Source organism: Pristiophorus japonicus, chromosome 10, assembly GCF_044704955.1.
Source record: "Pristiophorus japonicus isolate sPriJap1 chromosome 10, sPriJap1.hap1, whole genome shotgun sequence".
Classification (NCBI taxonomy): domain Eukaryota; kingdom Metazoa; phylum Chordata; class Chondrichthyes; family Pristiophoridae; genus Pristiophorus; species Pristiophorus japonicus.
The window spans coordinates 166,428,551-166,448,584 of NC_091986.1; the positions used below are offsets into that span (position 1 = coordinate 166,428,551).

General features: G+C 47.9%; 2 protein-coding genes across 3 annotated transcripts in view; one reads left to right on the plus strand and one right to left on the minus strand.

Moving 5' to 3' along the window:
- Positions 1-989: 989 nt before the first annotated feature.
- Positions 990-19,298, minus strand: LOC139275183 (myb-related transcription factor, partner of profilin-like). 2 transcript variants are annotated; one of them, XM_070892295.1, is made up of 3 exons: positions 18,953-19,298; positions 5,980-6,136; positions 990-5,687 (listed from the first exon to the last, which is right to left on the minus strand). In XM_070892295.1, the coding sequence occupies exons 1-3, from the start codon at positions 18,974-18,976 to the stop codon at positions 5,485-5,487; spliced, it is 384 nt and encodes a 127-aa protein (XP_070748396.1). In that variant the 5' UTR covers positions 18,977-19,298; the 3' UTR covers positions 990-5,484. The 2 variants fall into 2 exon arrangements, with proteins under 2 accessions (XP_070748396.1, XP_070748395.1); XM_070892294.1 differs by lacking the exon at positions 18,953-19,298 and adding an exon at positions 6,367-6,807.
- Positions 19,299-19,308: 10 nt separating this feature from the next.
- pomp (proteasome maturation protein) overlaps positions 19,309-20,034 on the plus strand; it is a 30,066-nt gene continuing 29,340 nt past the window's right edge. The window contains exon 1 of the mRNA XM_070892296.1: positions 19,309-19,410. Coding sequence (XP_070748397.1) covers positions 19,408-19,410 — 3 coding nt within the window. The 5' untranslated portion in view covers positions 19,309-19,407. The remainder of the gene's footprint in view (positions 19,411-20,034) is intronic.

The following is a 20,034-nucleotide window of genomic DNA, read 5'->3' on the forward strand; positions in this document are numbered from 1 at the left end:
GAACTGAAGGACCATCTGAGGAGAGTGCAGGAGATGGAGGAGGAAGAAGACAATGAGGGGCAGGAGGATGACGAGGAGCTTGCAGATGAACCCATATCATCATCATAGGCAGTCCCTCGAAATGAGGATGACTTGCTTCCACACCAAAAAATAGGATGCGTTCACAGGTGTTTCGAATGAAGAACCTGAACTACATCCTCAAGGGTGCAAGATAACTATGCGTGGATTTTTTTAACGTGTGGTGGTCGTTGCACTCCAACCACCACACAAGTTTGACAGAGCTAGGTCTTGGTCCAGTGGCAAGGATTACCCAAGACAACTGGAGACCTGCTCTGCTGCACAGACCTAGTGCGCACACAAATCGGTGTGGGCTGGCTCGTGCTGCCCTCGGGCCCCTGGCCCCGAACTCACGCCTTCCCTGGGCCCCGATCACATCCTTCCAGTCTCTCACAGCTTCTTCGCCCCAATCTCACCGCTCCTGCTGCATCTGCCCACGCTCCAATCACTGATCTGGACCTTGCTGACGTCACTCTTCGCTGCCATTGCCCTCCTGCACCAGCTCGCGCTGTACCTTGTAGTGGTATGCCTCCACGCAGTCCAGGTTCCGCACACCACTTCTTTTATGGCCTCGACCTGCCGCTGATGGTTTCTCGCAGGTCAGGGCCTCCATAGCACCACCCCCAACACCACAGCAGAGGGCACGTGGAGTGTGTGCCACTGCAAAATTCTTAAGTCAGCAGTTCATTACTGAACGCTTTGCTTGAATGTGGAGCTGCTGCATTTTGGGACCCTCATGACTGTTACCCCAAAAGTTTGACACTGTACAAGAGTGGTTAAATTCAATTCAAACATTTATCTAAAAATTTTAAAAAATACAATTTCCAAACTTTGTAAAAATTAACAGCTGTTTTTACAACTTTAATAAAAAATGTAACAAAACTTACAAAACTTTAACAAACATTTTATAACTTTAATAACAAACCCTTTACTTTCCCCACCCACGCCCTCTGTCCCTTCCGCGGCCGCGTGATACACCACCCTTGGAACTATTCTCCCCTTTCTTATTGCCGTCCTTCCCTTTCACGATGCCCGTGGGCATGGACATCCCCAGGTATATACCAAGCCAGCGTCCAGCACCGCACCCCAAGTGCCATTGCTGTCGTTTGGGGGGGGGGGGGGCGGGAGAGTGAGACATTGCAGGCGCAATAACTGGTGCCTCAGGAGAAGCTCGTGAGGATGGTGAGGCTTCAGAGCTGGGAGATGATGTCAGCTCTCCATCCTCAGATGCCGTCTGTTGTGTATCTGTAAAGCATGCACTCCCATGTTCCGCCACCAGGGAGCTCATCCCCTGAAGTCCCAAGAGATCCCAGCATCTTCTGGCTCCGGTGAAACCCACAGATAAGTCGTATGAGGAGCTGTGTACACTGGTTCGGGAGCATCTTAATCCGAGGGAGAGCGTGCTGATGGCGATGTATCGGTTCTACACGTGCCAGCAATCTGAAGATCAGGAAATGGCGAGCTACGTCGCCGAGCTAAGGCGACTTGCAGGACAATGTGAGTTTGATGGCTACCTGGAGCAGATGCTCAGAGACTTTTTTGTACTGGGCATTGGCCACGAGACCATCCTACGAAAACTTTTGACTGTGGAGACACCGACCCTCAGTAAGGCCATTGCGATAACACAGGTGAATATGTCCACCAGTGATAACATCAAACAAATCTCTCAGCATTACAAGTGCTAGCAATGTTCATAAATTAACTGGAATTGTGTTTGTGAGCCGAAATGTACAGGGCAGAAACCACGAGTCTGCAACTGCCAGCAGGCCTCAGGTGACCCAGATGACTGAGTCCGCAACAAAGGATGAATGCAAGGCAGTTCACACCTTGTTGGCGTTGTGGAGGCTTCCATTCAGCCGATTCATGCTGCTTCAAAGGGTATGTTTGCAAGAGCTGTGAAACAATGGGGCACCTCCAACGAGCTTGCAAACGAGCTGCAAGATCTGCAAAACCTGCTAACCACCACGTGGCAGAGGAAGATCGGTCCATGGTGGATCAAAGCAATTTCGAGCCTCAGAGAGGAGGCAGATGCTGAAGTACATGGGGTGCACACTTTTTCGACGAAATGTCCACCTATAATGCTAAATGTAAAATTGAATGGCTTATCTGTACCCATGGAACTGGACACTGGCGCTAGCCAATCCATCACGAGTAAAAAGATGTTTGAGAGACTGTGGTGCAACAAGGCATTCAGACCAGCCCTGAGCCCCATCCACACGAAACTGAGAACGTACACCAAAGAGCTTATCACGGTCCTGGGCAGCGCCATGGTCAAGGTCACCTACACGTGCACGTGCACGAACTGCCACTCTGGATTGTCCTGGGAGATGGCCCCACACTGCTTGGAAGGAGCTGGCTGGGCAAAATCCACTGGAACTGGGATGACATCCGAGCTCTATCACATGTCGATGAGGCCTCATGTACCCAGGTTCTTCACAAATTTCCTTCCGTTTTTGAGCCAGGCATTGGAAACTTTTCCGGGGCGAAGGTGCGGATCCAATTGGTCCCAGAGGCATGACCCATTCACCTCAAAGCGCGAGCGGTACCTCACATGATAAGGGAGAGAGTGGAAATCGAGCTGGACAGGCTGCAACGCGAGGGCATCATCTCCCCAGTGGAATTCAGCCAGTGGGCCAGCCCGATTGTTCCAGTACTCAAAAGTGATGGCACGGTCAGGATTTGCGGCGATTATAAAGTAGCTATTAATCGTTTATCGCTACAGGACCAATACCTGCTACCTAAGGCAGACGACCTATTTGCGACGCTTGCAGGAGGCAAGACATTCACCAAGCTCGACCTGACTTCGGCCTACATGACGCAGGAGCTGGAGGAGTCTTCGAAGGGCCTCATCTGCATCAACACGCACAAGGGACTGTTCATCTACAACAGATGCCCATTTGGAATTCGGTCGGTTGCAGCGCTCTTCCAGAGAAACATGGAGAACCTACTCAAGTCGATACCACACACAGTGGTCTTTCTGGACGACATATTGGTCACGGGTCGGGCCCTACACGTGTAATTGCGCAAAGGTGAGAACTGGGTATGGGGAAAAAAAACAAGTAATTGCTTTTGAGAAAGCTAGAAATATTTTATGCTCCAACAAGTTGCTTGTATTGAATAAGCCGTGTAAAAGACATGTGCTAGCATGTGACGCGTCGCCGTACGGAGTCGGGTGTGTATTACAAGCTAACATTGCGGGGAAGTTGCAACCTGTCGCCTATGCTTCCAGGAGCTTGTCTAAGGCCGAGAGGGCCTACAGCATGATTGAGAAAGAGGCATTAGCGTGTGTGTTCGGTGTAAATAAAATGCATCAGTGCCTGTTTGGCCTCAAATTTGAGCTGGAAACCGATCACAAGCCCCTCACATCCCTGTTCGCTGAAAACAAGGGGATAAATACTAATGCCTCAGCCCGCATACAAAGGTGGGCACTCGCGCTATCAGCTTTTAGCTATAATCATCCTCCACAGGCACCGAGAACTGTGCGGATGCTCTCAGTCGGCCACCATTGCCCACCACGGGGGTGGAAATGGCGCAGCCTGCAAACTTGTTGATGGTGGCACAGCCCGCAGACTTGTTGATGATCATGGAAGCGTTTGAAAATGATAAATCACCTGTCACGGCCCATCAGATTAGGACTTTGACCAGCCAAAATCCTCTGCTGTCCCTAATAAAAAAACTGTTCACTGCATGGGAACTGGGCCAGCATCCCTGTTGAAATGCAAGAGCTAATCAAGCCATTCCAGCGGTGAAAGGACGAGCTGTCCATTCAGTCAGACTGCCTGTTGTGGGGTAATCACGTAGTGCTACCAAAAAAGGGCAGGGAGACGTTCATCTCGGATCTCCACAGCACACACCCGGGTATAGTAATGATGAAAGCGATAGCCAGATCCCACGTGTGGTGGCCCGGTATCGACTCTGACTTAGAGTCCTGTGTACGGCAATGCAGCATATGTGCTCAGTTGAGCAACGCGCCCAGAGAGGCACCACTAAGTTTGTGGTCCTGGCCCTCCAGACCATGGTCGAGGATCCATGTCGACTATGCGGGCCTGTTTCTCGGTAAAATGTTCCTGGTGGTGGTGGATGCTTTTTCAAAATGGATTGAACGTGAAATAATGTCGGGAAGCACCGCCACCGCCACCATTGAAAGCCTGGGGGCCATGTTTGCCACCCACGGCCTGCCTGACATACTGATCAGTGACAACGGGCCATGTTTCACCAGTGCCGAATTTAAAGAATTCATGACCTGCAATGGGATCAAACATGTCACCTCGGCCCCGTTTAAACCAGCCTCCAATGGGCAGGCAGAGCGGGCAGTACAAACCATCAAACAGAGCCTTAAACGAGTCACAGAAGGCTCACTCCAAACCCGCCTATCCCGAGTACTGCTCAGCTACCGCACAATACCCCACTCGCTCACAGGGGTGCCCCCGGCTGAGCTACTCATGAAAAGGACACTTAAAACCAGACTCTCGCTGGTTCACCCCAACCTGTATGATCAGGTAGAGAGCAGGCGGCAGCAACAAAATGTAAATGATGGTCGCGCCACTGTGTCACGGGAAATTGATCTGAATGATCCTGTGTATGTGCTAAACTATGGACATGGTCCCAAGTGGATCGCGGGCACGGTGATAGCTAAAGAAGGGAATAAGGTGTTTGTAGTCAAACTAGACAATGGAAAAATTTGCAGAAAGCGCCTGAACCAAACGAGGCTGCGGTTTAGACTGCCCTGAACAACCCACAGCAGACACCACCTTTTTCGAGCCCACACCACACACCCAAAGAATCAACGACACCACGTCGGACCAGGAAATCAAACCCATCCCGCCCAACAGCCCAGCAAGGCCAGGCTCACCTAGCAGCCCTGCAGGGCCAACAACATGCCAGTCCAGTGAGGGCACAGCCAACAGACCAGAACCGACATTTGTACCGAGGCGGTCCACTAGGGAAAGAAAGGCTCTCAAATGCCTCACCTTGTAAATAGTTTTCACTTTGACTTTGCAAGGGGAGTGCTGTTGTGTATCATTCCCATGTTCCGCCACCAGGGAGCTCATCCCCTGAAGTCCCAAGGGATCCCAGCATCCCTTGGGAGCACTGTATATAAGTCGGCCCCTAAGGCCTGTTCCTCACTCTGGAGTGTCTTATTAAAGACTGCGGTCACTGTTACTTTAACCTCCCTGTGTGCAGCCTCATCTGTGTTAGGAACACAATACCGTCGACCTGACTACTATGGCACATGGGGGTTCCATGCCATGTTCCGATCCTGTCGATTGCTGCATGGCAACTCTTGACCTATGCCGACGCTGGCCTGTGACAGACGCACCATGTCCTGGTACAGCAATCGACCTTTCCTCCACCAACCTCCGTCACTGCGGCAAAGGCGCTGCAACACTAGGGGTGCCTTGCTGCGCATGGCTTGGTCCGGCAGATTCAGAGGACCCATGGGGGAATCCCATGAATATAGACTCGGTGGTGGTGGAGGATGTTCCAGCTGTCCCACATGGAGCTGGTGCTTCCTCCTCCGTCTCCAACACTAGCTCCACCTCCACTGGCTGCTGGAGAGGGCTGGGTGACGCCAGAGGTGGAGGCAGTGGATCTGTCGTCGGTGTCACTGTGGTCTGAATCATTGGCGTCTGGAAGTACAAAATATTTCAAAAAGCTTGGCAGCAGGGAAGGGGTGAGGGTTACATGAGCACATAGTACAGTGACTTATCGCAGTTTTACTTAAATATCCACCACTGCTGCAGTACTGCATTACATATCGCATACAGAATACATATATGAATTGCGTTACATGCCCCCAACATTCCAGTACATCACATGAGGCTAACATTACAGTGCAATAAACTTACATTACATTACATCAGGCCAACATTACAGTGACATGATAGGACCGCAACACAGACTGCATTTTATTTAACTTACCATCTTGTGTGAGTGGGTGAGCTTCAATGCCACTGGTGACACGGTTGCTATCCCCAACCAGGGACAGGGCACGGATCTTGGTATCTGTAAGTGGCTCCTGGATTGTGGGGCTGCCCCCCGGTGTGACGCTGAGAGCTGCTATTGCAGATGTCTTCCTCTGCAGAACGGGAAGTAAATTAAAAATATAAATAAATCTTCAATCCATTTAACATGGCACAGACAGACACACATACACACACACAAAGCACTGCGTTGATCCTCGTCTTTGCCTGAAAAGCATGAATACATCGCCGTAACCTTAAGATAAATATCACCCACTAAACCTACATTTACATGGTATATAACGCATGGCGGGGAGGGCGGGGCATAAATAAAATCATTACTTACTCTTGCAACCCTCACCAGGTCGTTCCACCTCTTACGGCACCTTTCCCCAGTGTGTACCATCGTACTTTTCGTGGACACAGCCTCCCCGATCTCATCCCAAATTCGGTTGTACTCCTTTGGGAGGGGCTTTCCACTACCACCCTTGGTGAGGTCAGAGTACCTCTCTGTGATGTGCTCCAGAAGGGCAGGTAACTCCGTTTCATCGAAGGCGAGCGCCCTCAACCTCCCCTCCTTCTCGATATTCCTGTGCTTGGCGGTTTTCTTTAACATTTGCATCATTTTTTTCTGGATATTAATTTTCCCTTCTTAAATATCTGTTCTTGTGTTGAAATTGAATAATTATTAGTTGCTACCAATTTTTTACCAATGTGTTATTTATTTTTAAACTCACTGGCCTTCGACTACCTTGCTGTTCCTTCTCACTCTCTCTCTCTCTCCTCAACTCACTGCACATGCATGGGTGACCCCTGACCCCCGAAATCATGGGTAAAACATTTGTGAAAAAAAATCGGGGAAAAAAAATTTGCACATGCGCAGTTCCGTGCCACACCGCCCATCAAACAAAGAGTTGATCTTGGTCGACTACTAAGATGCATACCATCCGATGCAGACCACTGACACACCGCCGAAAATGTTTTCACCAATTTAACCTTCTTCAGTCTCGGCAGTATGAAACGACATATTACCGAGAAATGGGCGGATCATCGGTATCAACCAATTTCGGCCCCTCTGTATTTTCAGCAGGAGAAAATGTTCCAGACTTGGGGGCCCCTTTCCTGCAAAGTCACATATAATGAGACTAGCTACATCAGACCTCCCAGCTTCTTTCTTCGGACACTGAGAGGATTTGAAAGTTTATTTTACATCAGGAAGTGTTATCTTTGCAATTCTTCCTCCTCTCACATAGAGTTGGCAATCGGTTCTGTATCCCCTAAGGATTGGTCTTGCTATGCTTTTTGGGAAATGACTGTTATCTTTTTTCTTCCCAGTGAACCTCAGAAAGCCTAATGTTATTTGTCACCCCATTATAGGAAGGAAATGAATGGCCCGTATTTTGCAGACAGTGGTGATGGGACTGCGCTCGCCGCTGACCTTGATTAAAGCCGCCCACAAGGATTTAGCGTGCTCTAGAGCGTAGATTTCCTCTATTCCGACTTCACTTTGAACTTGGTGCCATTTATAGGGGATCTGTTGTAGTCCAGCAACAGGACAGACAGCAAGCAGGCTGATCAGCCAATCAGATTGAAGAATTCTCACAGGGACTTAAAAAAGTTGAAATATAATTCATATTTTAATCATTGTACAGAAAGCACAATAAAGATTGGTATTAACATGGGATTAAGGTTGAAGCTGCAATATCACAAACAAACTAAGCAACAAAAAAAAAATAATTTTTATTATTTTAAAAATCATGGAACTTTTAAATGTTCTTCTGAGCGAATGAGACGCCACACCTGTAACATTAGTTTTTCAGGACCAGAGAGGTTGTTCAGCAGTAATTATGACTTAGTTTGCCATTAAACACTCATTATTGAACAAGGCTTAACATTTTCATTGTTTTTTACAGCGAGAATAGTGTGTAAAAAGTTGAAGTTCAATTCAAATAATTGATTCTGTGTTGATTACATCTGCGAAGACTGAAAAACCGCATGTTGCGGAGGAGCAGGGTATCACTGACAGCAACTTCTGGATTTCCGGGTTTAACTGCGCATGTGCGGACGTCAGAAGTTGCTGTCAGTTTTACACAGTAATAACGGCGACGCAGGCAGTTTCACCATCAATACAACCGCAAATTCCAGGTCATTATCTTTGACGATACAAAGCCAGGCAAATAAAGGTGGTTCCGGCTATCAGGAATTTAAGTTTATAAGGAAGAGGAGGTTCTGCATTTTTGGAAAAGAAGAAGCTACCAGGTAATTTAACTGAAACTTTCAAGAATATGAAGAGAATTCGCAAACCTAATACGGAAACATTGTTCAGTGTAATGAAAGGTTCAAAAACCATACAAATTGAAATTATACAATTTAAAAGAAGTTAGGAATAAAAATGGTGAAACTTTTTTCATCCAAAATTGAGTTGTGGAGTAAGTTATGAGGACATGGAACAAGTGGAGTAAGTGCACTGAACTTAGCAAAGGCTACAGACACCAACAACATCCTGGTTTTATGATGAAGACATGTGCTCCAGAACTAGCCATGGCCGAAGCTAAGCTTTTCTAGTACAGCTACAACATTGGCATATACCTGATAATGTGGAAAGTTGGCGAGGTATGCTCTTTCCACAAAAAGGACAAATCCAACCTTGCCAATTACCACCCTCTCAGCCTACTCCCAATCATCAGCTAAATGATGGAAGGAGTCATCAACAGTGCTATCAAGCAGCACTTGCTCATCAATAACCTGCTCAACAATACTCAGTTTAGGTTTTATCAGCACGACTCAGCTCCAGACCTCATTACAGTCATCGTTGAAACATGGACACTAGAGCTGAATTCCAAAGTGACTTCCCTTGACATCAAGGCAGCATTAAACCTAGTGTGGTACCAAGGAACCCTAGTAAGACTAAAGTCAATGAGGATCAGGGGAAAATACTCTCTAGTGGCTGGAATTATACTTGGCATAAAGGAAGATGGTTCTAGTTGTTGGAGGCCAATCATCTCAGTCCCAAGACATCACTGCAGGAGTTCTTTACAACATCCTAGGCCCAACTATCTGTAGCTGCTTCATCAATAAAGTCAGAAGTGTGGCTGTTCACTGATGATTTCAGTGTTCAGCTCCATTCACAATTCCTCAGATAATGAAGCAGTCTATGTCCGCATGCAGAAAAGCCTGAACAAAATCCATGCTTGGCTGATGTGCCAAGTAACTTTTGTGCCAATAAGTGCCAGGCAATGACCATCTCCAACAAGAGAGAGCCCAACCACCACCCCTTGACATTCAACACTATTATCATTGGCAAGTTCCCCACCATCAACATTCTGAGAGGGGGGGTAGGGGTCACCATTGATTAGAAATTCAACTGGACCAGTCACATAAATACTGTGGATACTAGACCAGGTCAAATGCTGGATATTCTGTGGCAAGTGGCTCACGTCCTGACTCCCCAATGTCTCTCAATCACCTACAAGGCACAAGTCAGGAGTGTGATGGCATACTTTCCTGGATGGATGCAGCTATGACATCATTCAAGAATCTCAACACCATCCACGATGAAGCAGTCCACTTGATTGCACATCATCCACTAGCCTAGACATCCATCCCATCTACAAATGACAGACTGTGGCTGCAGTGTGTACTATCTATAGGATGCAGTGTAGAAACTCATCAATGCTTCTTTGGCAGAACCTGCCAAACCCGCATCCTTCACCAATTAGAAGGCTAATGGTGTATGGAAACACCATCAGCTCCAAATCACACACCATCCTGATTTATATGTATATTGCTGTCCCTTCATCGTCGCTGGGTCAAAATCCTGGAACTCCCTACTTGACAGCATTGTGGTAGCAACTTCACCACATAGACCACAGAGGTTCAGGAAGAAGGCCCACCATCACCTTCTCAGGAAAACTAGGGATAGGCAATAAATGCCAGCCTTGCCAGCAATGCCCACATCCCACGAATTAGCTAGCCTCCCTGATGGTACCCAGCCCTCAGTCCTAAGCATTTATTCACCTGTTTTTGGCTTCTGGACTCCCTGTTTTCCCGCAGGTTTCTAGTCCTAGCCTAAAAAAATTTTGTTCAGTAATGTTTCCACCGCCTGTTTTTGCCTTTGGCTGCGTGATCTCCCTGTCTCACTATAAGTTCAAGGTCCTTCTTCAGCCACATTGCTCCACCCTGCGTGTTTATGGTCCTTCCATGGCTGCATCTTTGGCCTCCCCTTTTTTTCTCCAGCTACTTAGCCCTCTGCACAGGTACAGTTTGGATCTCCTGATGAGACCAGGTGACTGAAATGTTCTTCAGTCACCTGGTCTCATCAGTTTTTTCTTCGGCTGCTTGACCTTCCTGCTAGTTCCTGGTTCCACAGCTTGGAAGGAATTGATACTTGTGCCGCTGCTATTTCTAGCGCTTGGTCTTGCACCATCCATCCACTTTCCCTCTTCACGCTGGCTCTCGGAAAGAACCAGCACTTCTGCAGCCACTATATACATTTTCGGGCTTCATTATGTTCTGGCAAGAGGGATCAGAGCAAGGCTGATTAAGAAGGCATAGGAGAAACAATAGAGGTGACAACAGGACGGGGACAGGTAGTAGGTGTGATGGAATGAGGACATAGGAGTCATGGTTAGAGGCAAGGCTGGAGGATGAGGAAGCATCATCATCATCATAAGCAGTCCCTTGAAATCGAGGAAGACTTGCTTCCACAGTAAAAATGACTGAACAGTCCAATATGGGAATCACAGTCTCTGTCACAGGTGGGACAGACAGTGGTTGAAGGAAAGGGTAGGTAGGGAATCTGGTTTGCCGCACGCTCCTTCAGCTGCCTGCACTTGTTTTCTGCATGCTCTCGGCGACGAGACTCGAGATGCTCAGCGTCCTCCCTGGATGCTCTTCCTGCACTTAGGATGGTCTTGGACCAGGAACTCCCAGGTGTCGGTGGGGATGTTGCACTTTATCAAGGAGGCTTTGAGGTTGTCCTTGAAACGTTTCCTCTGCCCACCTGGGGATTGCTTGCTATGTAGGAGTTCCGAATAGAGCGCATGCTTTGGGAGTCTCATGTCGGACATGTGGACGATGTGGCCCGCCCAACAGAGCTGGTCGTGTGTGGTCAGTGCTTCGAAGCTGGGGATGTTGACCTGATCGAGAACATTGATGGTGCGTCTATCCTCCCAGTGGATTTGCAGGATCTTGCGGAGGCAGCGTTGGTGGTATTTCTCCAGCGCTTTGAGGGGTCTACTGTATATGGTCCACGTCTCTGAGCCATATAGGAGGGCAGATATCACTACAGCCCTGTAAACCATAAGCTTGGTGCCAGATTTGAGGTCCTGGTCTTCGAACACTCTGTCCCTCAGGCGACCGAAGGCTGCGCTGGCACACTGGAGGAGGTGTTCAACCTCGCCGTCAATGTCTGCCCTTGCTGATAGTAGGCTCCCGAGGTATGGAAAATGGTCCACGTTGTCCAAGAATGCGCCGTGGATTTTGATGACTTGGGGGCGGGGGGGGGGAGGGGCAGTGCTGTGTGGCAGGGTCAGGTTGGTGGAGGACCTTTGTCTTATGGATGTTTAGTGTAAGGCCCATGCTTTCGTCTGCCTTGGAGAAGATGTTGACGATGGCTTGGAGTTCAGCCTCTGAATGTGCGCAGACACAAACGTAGTCCGCGTACTGTAGTTCGATGACAGAGGATGGGACGACCTTGGATCTAGCCTGGAAGCGATGAAGGTTGAACAGGTTCCCATTGGTTCTGTTGTGTATGCATGCCTGTTTACTGTGTGATGTCTGTAACACTGTTATGCAACACTGAATGTACCCTTACACTGTACACACCTTGCCTGTACACCACAGGGTGCTGCTGCTGGAGACCTAAGGGTTACCTGCACACTGCAGGTAACCCAGTATAAAAAGGAATACACAGCTTGTTGTCCTCACTCAGGAGCTGCAAATAAAGGACTACAGGTCCACACAGTTTAAGTATCATACCTTGCCTCGTGGAGTCATTACTAAAGGTGCCTACATACGCTACAATTGGCGACGGGAATACGAGGTCATGAACTACACGCTCAACATGTCTAACCTCAGCAACTTTCAACAATTTACAGAGGGGAAAGATTGGGATGCTTTTGTGGAAAGATTGGAACACTTTTTTTATAGCCAACGACCTGGACAGGGACACACCGGCTACACTACCGAACAAACGCAGGGCCATCCTGCTTAGCAGTTGTGGGCCCACCATCTACGGTCTCATCAGGGACTTACTAGCCCCGGAGAAGACAACCATCAAGAGCTATGAGCAACTTGTAACAATCATACAGGAACAACTGAAATCGAAAGAAAGCGTCCTCACAGCCAGGCACCGGTTCTACACTTACCGGCGACCTGAGGGCCAAGAAATTGCCAAGTATGCTGCACACTTAAGAAGACTAGCTGCACCGTGTGATTTTGGCGACCACCTTAATGAAGCACTAAGGGACATATTTGTCATCGGAATCGGCCACGAAGGCCTCCTACACAAATTGCTCTCGGCTGACATCATGGTCACCCTACAGAAAGCAAATCAAGTGAGCCAGGCCTACATGGTTTCGGCCAGCAACTCCAGGCGAATACTGACCCAGGACTCTAAACCGGCGAGCGCAGTGCACCGCATGGATACGTCTAAAGGCAGAAATGCTGCCCTGAGTCCCGCAACCCTGAGTCCGCCACAAGGGGCAAACCGGATGGCCCCGTGCTGGCACTGTGGAGAAAACCACAGGGCCCACCAGTGCCGCTACAAAGACTATACATACAAAGGCTGCGAAGAGAAAGGGCACCTTCACAGAATGTGCAGAGAAAGCTTTACTCACCGCTGATCACCGGGGCTCTGACACAGATGAAGGTGAAGTTGCTCAACCCCTGGAAGAAGAGTATGGAACTCATATCTGCTCCACCAAAAGTTCTCCATGGGCGATGAAAGCAGACGTCGACGGGGTCCCAGTTTCTATGGAGAGCGACACAGGGGCGAGCCAATCTGTGATGAGCCAAGCGACCTTTGAAGAACTTTGGATGAATCCTGCCAATCGACCACAACGGCAGCCTGTCCAAGCGAAGCTGCTCCCAGGCCTCCGGGCTCCAGCAATCAACCTCGAACATGGATCCACCACAGCATCCGGAGGTTCCACAGTCCAGCTCGACTGGCCACAGCATCCTGGCGAAATCCCTAAGACCGAGGATCCAAACTCCACTTTCCGGGCCGGGGCAGCACTCCAAGAGGTGAACATCGATGAACGAAATGGATTCCCAACATCCAGGATCGAACCACAGCCTACCTGCAGCAAGACCAGAAAATGGCTGCAGCACCACAAGCAGCAGAACTTGTAATCAAAATGGCCGCCACCATGCCAACAGTAAGCATGGAGGAGCATCACATGACACCGAGCGGCCAATCGGATTTGAAGGCTCCCTTAAAGGAGACCGGTAACCAAAGAAATTTAAAGGAGAAGTTTCAACTATTTGAGTACACGGACTTTAAAGCTAAAGATGCGATTAAAGGGTGCAAGTATGAAAATGTATGCAATGTAACAATGAATTGTGATGCTGGTTTAACTAATGTGACTAATGATATGAATGCAGGTGTCAGTAAGGTTAAGAACAAGTTTATTATGCTTAACAGTAATGATAGAGATTGTGAAATGCCTAATGTAACCATGTCAGTTGAAACCAGGACACCTAGTAGTGATGCAAATGCTAGAATGTATAATGCAGGCTTGACTATAGAAACATAGACATAGAAAATAGGTGCAGGAGCAGGCCATTCAGCCCTTCTAGCCTGCACCGCCATTCAATGAGTTCATGGCTGAACATGAAACTTCAGTACCCCCTTCCTGCTTTCTCGCCATAACCCTTGATCCCCCTAGTAGTAAGGACTATATCTAACTCCTTTTTGAATATATTTAGTGAATTGGCCTCAACAACTTTCTGTGGTCGAGAATTCCACAGGTTCACCACTCTCTGGGTGAAGAAGTTTCTCCTCATCTCGGTCCTAAATGGCTTACCCCTTATCCTCAGACTGTGACCCCTGGTTCTGGACTTCCCCAACATTGGGAACATTCTTCCTGCATCTAACCTGTCTAAACCCGTCAGAATTTTAAACGTTTCCATGAGGTCCCCTCTCATTCTTCTGAACTCCAGTGAATACAAGCCCAGTTGATCCAGTCTTTCTTGATAGGTCAGTCCCGCCATCCCGGGAATCAGTCTGGTGAATCTTCGCTGCACTCCCTCAATAGCAAGAATGTCCTTCCTCAAGTTAGGAGACCAAAACTGTACACAATACTCCAGGTGTGGCCTCACCAAGGCCCTGTACAACTGTAGCAACACCTCCCTGCCCCTGTACTCAAATCCCCTCGCTATGAAGGCCAACATGCCATTTGCTTTCTTAACCGCCTGCTGTACCTGCATGCTAACCTTCAATGACTGATGTACCATGACACCCAGGTCTCGTTGCACCTTCCCTTTTCCTAATCTGTCACCATTCAGATAATAGTCTGTCTCTCTGTTTTTACCACCAAAGTGGATAACCTCACATTTATCCACATTATATTTCATCTGCCATGCATTTGCCCACTCACCTAACCTATCCAAGTCACTCTGCAGCCTAATAGCATCCTCCTCGCAGCTCATACTGCCACCCAACTTAGTGTCATCCGCAAATTTGGAGATACTGCATTTAATCCCCTCGTCTAAATCATTAATGTACAATGTAAACAGCTGGGGCCCCAGCACAGAACCTTGCGGCACCCCACTAGTCACTGCCTGCCATTCTGAAAAGTACCCGTTTACTCCTACTCTTTGCTTCCTGTCTGACAACCAGTTCTCAATCCACGTCAGCACACTACCCCCAATCCCATGTGCTTTAACTTTGCACATTAATCTCTTGTGTGGGACCTTGTCGAAAGCCTTCTGAAAGTCCAAATATACCACATCAACTGGTTCTCCTTTGTCCACTTTACTGGAAACATCCTCAAAAAATTCCAGAAGATTTGTCAAGCATGATTTCCCTTTCACAAATCCATGCTGACTTGGACCTATCATGTCACCATTTTCCAGATGCACTGCTATGACATCCTTAATAATTGATTCCATCATTTTACCCACTACTGAGGTCAGGCTGACCGGTCTGTAATTCCCTGTTTTCTCTCTCCATCCTTTTTTAAAAAGTGGGGTTACATTGGCTACCCTCCACTCCATAGGAACTGATCCAGAGTCAATGGAATGTTGGAAAATGACTGTCAATGCATCCGCTATTTCCAAGGCCACCTCCTTAAGTACTCTGGGATGCAGTCCATCAGGCCCTGGGGATTTATCGGCCTTCAATCCCATCAATTTCCCCAACACAATTTCCCGACTAATAAAGATTTCCCTCAGTTCCCCCTCCTTACTAGACCCTCTGACCCCTTTTATATCCGGAAGGTTGTTTGTATCCTCTTTAGTGAATACCGAACCAAAGTACTTGTTCAATTGGTCTGCCATTTCTTTATTCCCCGTTATGACTTCCCCTGATTCTGACTGCAGGGGACCTACGTTTGTCTTTACTAACCTTTTTCTCTTTACATACCTATAGAAACTTTTGCAATCCGCCTTAATGTTCCCTGCAAGCTTCTTCTCGTACTCCATTTTCCCTGCCCTAATCAAACCCTTTGTCCTCCTCTGTTGAGTTCTAAATTTCTCCCAGTCCCCAGGTTCACTGCTATTTCTGGCCAATTTGTATGCCACTTCCTTGGCTTTAATACTATCCCTGATTTCCCTAGATAGCCACAGTTGAGCCACCTTCCCTTTTTTATTTTTACGCCAGACAGGAATGTACAATTGTTGTAATTCATCCATGCGGTCTCTAAATGTCTGCCATTGCCCATCCACAGTCAACCCCCTAAGTATCATTCGCCAATCTATCCTAGCCAATTCACGCCTCATACCTTCAAAGTTACCCTTCTTTAAGTTCTGGACCATGGTCTCTGAATTTACTGTTTCATTCTCCATCCTAATGCAGAATTCCACCATATTATGGTCACTCTTCCCCAAGGGGCCTCGCACAATGAGATTGCTAATTAATCCTCTCTCATTACACAACACTCAGTCTAAGATGGCCTCCCCCCTAGTTGGTTCCTCAACATATTGGTCTAGAAAACCATCCCTTCTGCACTCCAGGAAATCCTCCTCCACCGTATTGCTTCCAGTTTGGCTAGCCCAATCTATGTGCATATTAAAGTCACCCATTATAACTGCTACACCTTTATTGCATGCACCCCTAATTTCCTATTTGATGCCCTCCCCAACATCCCTATTACTGTTTGGAGGTCTGTACACAACTCCTACTAACGTTTTTTGCCCTTTGGTGTTCTGCAGCTCTACCCATATAGATTCCACATTATCCAAGCTAATGTCTTTCCTAACTATTGCATTAATCTCCTCTTTAACCAGCAATGCTACCCCACCTCCTTTTCCTTTTATTCTATCCTTCCTGAATGTTGAATACCCCTGAATGTTGAGTTCCCAGCCCTGATCATCCTGGAGCCACGTCTCCGTAATCCCAATCACATCATATTTGTTAACATCTACGTGTGATCAGAGCCAAGGTGTCAATGTATACCGGTAGGACATTGCCAAAGGACATTGGGTCCTACAGGGATCATGCTGATGCCAATGGAATCCCCCTGTGGGAGACCCCCAGATCCAGCAGGCTACCTGACCACGTAGCCTGGACCTTTGGAACGAATGTGATGCCCCTTGCAGGACACACACACTGGCAGTGGGAGCAGACCCACTACAAGGACAGTGGTCAATGGGCAGCCCAGCCACCACCAATGGCAACCTGCACCAGACCAGCCCTACAGTCCCTGGCCACCAGGGCCAACACCAGGAGCATGAGGCCAATACCCTCCAGCTTCCCTGGCAAACCCTGGGATGACCTGACCCTCATCCCAATTGGTGGACAAGGAGCCCACCCAGTCTTGTGGCCCTGCCCACCACCCCACAACATCAGTGGACAAGGAGGCCACCCAGTCTTGTGGCCCTGCCCACAACTACCCACATCACAGTGTATACACATCACCCACTGCTGCCGTGGCTACCCCCCCCGAGGGATCCCACAACAGTAACACCCACATGGTCTGTGTGTGAGGGAGGGGAAACGTATGAGGTCAGCCTCAAGCACAGGGGTCACACCTGGCAACCATACAACCCTCACCACAACCTCCCATAGCCCACCACTGATCACCTCCCCTGGGCATGACAATAAGGATATGAAAAATGCTTAGGGGAGAAGTGTTGTTGTGTATGCATGCCTGTTTACTGTGTGATGTCTGTAACACTGTTGTGCAACACTGAATGTACCCTTACACTGTACATGCCTTGCCTGTACACCAGAGGGTGCTGCTGCTGGAGACCTAAGGGTTACCTTCACACTGCAGGTAACCCAGTATAAAAAGGTTTGCAGTTGATGGGACCTTTCACTTGCCTCTTGGAGCGCTAAAGTGGAAATTCCCATCAGCTGCAAACCTTTTTGAGCCTGCAATAATTTTGCACTCCCTGAAGTTATCGCCCTGCCCTGAATGGGTCGGTACACAATTTCTTGACCATGGAATTTCATTTAGATAATTCACCTGTCTGTCATCAATTTTTATCCTGAATTTGAAAATCTGTTTTTGTAATCTTTTCTCATTGTGAAACTTCAATTTTTCCCATATATTACAGATATTCTAAGATTATGCCTCTTAGTTCTAGTCTCCCCTATGTGTGGAAATATCCTCTCTGCGTCCACCTTGTCGAGCCCCCTCATTATCTTATATGTTTCAATAAGATCACCTCTCATTCTTCTGAACTCCAATGAGTATAGGCCCAACCTACTCAGCCTATCTTCATAAGTCAACCCCCTCATCTCCAGAATCAACCTCATGAACCTTCTCTGAACAGCCTCCAATGCAAGTACATCCTTCCTTAAATACGGAGACCAAAACTGTATGCAGTACTCCAGTTGTCGCCTCACCAATACCTTGTACAGTTGTAGCAGGACTTCTCTGCTTTTATACTCTATCCTCTTGCAATAAAGGCCAACATTTCAATTGCCTTCCTGATTACTTGCTGTACTTGCATACTAACTTTTTGTGTTTCATGCACAAGGACCCCCAGATCTGTGAACACTTTTTACGCCACTTTTACAGATTTTCCACAGCTCTTCCTCCAAAGGTATAGCAGACGAGCAGGATAACACCTGCAGATATCCACCGCCAAAATTTCTGTCAATGTTACAATGTTCCTTCATTCTAATATATACCTCTAGCTCCCTCATTTTATTGCTAATATTTTGCACATCCGCATATAAATCCTGGCACACTCCAATAGGTACACACTGTAGTTTTATCTGATTCTTTCCTTCACTATTTTTCTGCTTAACCTCTTTTCAATCTGTCTTAAGATAGGTCTCTGCACCATCATCATCATCATAGGCAGTCCCTCAAAGTGAGGATGACTTGCTTCCACACCAAAAAGGGATGAGTTCACAGGTGTTTCAATGAAGAACTTAATATTCCAGATCCCGAACTACATCATGAAGGATGTGCGTGGATTTTTTTAACGTGTGGTGGCCGTTGCACACCAGCCATCACACGGGTTTGACAGAGCTAGGTCTTGGTCCAGTGGCAAGGATTACCCAAGACTAACTGGAGACCAGCTCTGCTGCACAGACTGAGCGTGCACACATATCGCATTGTGGGCTGGCCTGTGCTGCTCCTGGGCCCTCGCCTCTTCTGGGCCCCAGATTCACGTCTCTCCTGGGCCCCGGTCACAACCCCTATATGTTATATATAAATATATCATTCGCCTTTGATAACTTTCGCGAGTGCTTCTCTTCCTGAAGCTGCCTCTGCACCTCTCGCTCCTCCTTTAAGGTGCTACTTAAAACCTACCTCTTTGACCAAGCTTTTGATCATCTGTCCTAACGTCTCCTTCTTTAGCTCGGTGTCAATTTTAGTCTGATTACCGTCCCGTAAAGGATGTTTTACTATGTTAGAGATGTTATATAAATGCACGATGTTGCGTGACACTGATCAAAATTGGCCATTTTTGAACCAAAATGAGTGACACCTCACTTGGCTGGTCTGAATTTTTGTCAGACTAATTCTGGAATACTTTGACTTTTCTTCCGTTGGAATAATGTGTTAATTCTTAAACCACATTCGAATTGTGATTGTAGAGTCAGTTGGCCTGTTCTACTCCATCACTTGGTTCAAGGTGTTCTCAATTGACCAATCAGCGCTGCGCCGGAAGTAGCTAGAGGCGCGGTCACGAGGCCGGAAGTTGTCGCTGAGCAAGCAGCAGAGCTGTTGGAGCGGAGGCTAAGGGTGAAAATCGAGAGGTGGAGATGGTGAGGCGCGGAGTTTAAGGGGCCGACCAGAGCTGTCCTGTCCTGACCTGGTGGGGGGTGGGTGTGAATAGTCTGCAGCTGGCGGAAGAGATGGCGCCTGATATATGTGGGGTGCGTGCTGCTTTCATTTTGATTAGTCACCGGGCCGGATGCAGGCTCCGGGCCTGGCCACTGTCACCGTGTTCTGGTCACCTGGCCGCCGACGCTCACCGAGCCACAGGGAGACAAGTGACCCCGAGAAAGGTTCAACGTTCTGGGGCCGGGAGGGATTCCTGCGAAATGGTTTCGGGTTTGGTTGATGATTCCTTCTGGAACCGGGAGAGCGCCTTCCGAAAGCGAAACACTCGTTCACAGAGCCTCTTGGCCGCGTTTTTCATGAACTGGTACATTAAAGTGATGTATCAGCTGAGGATATACGTTATATGATACTACAGTATCCCGGGCAAAGCTTCATTTTATTTTACTTCAGTACCTGTTTGCTTCAGCAGTACTGTCCTGTTTTCATGGGCTGCAAGATAGGAGCTCAACAAATTGTTATCCTTTCACAACTTTTGTTGAGACAAACCAAAAGAAAAAGGACTTGCATTTGTATAGCGCATTTCAGGAGCTCAAGACGTTTTAAAG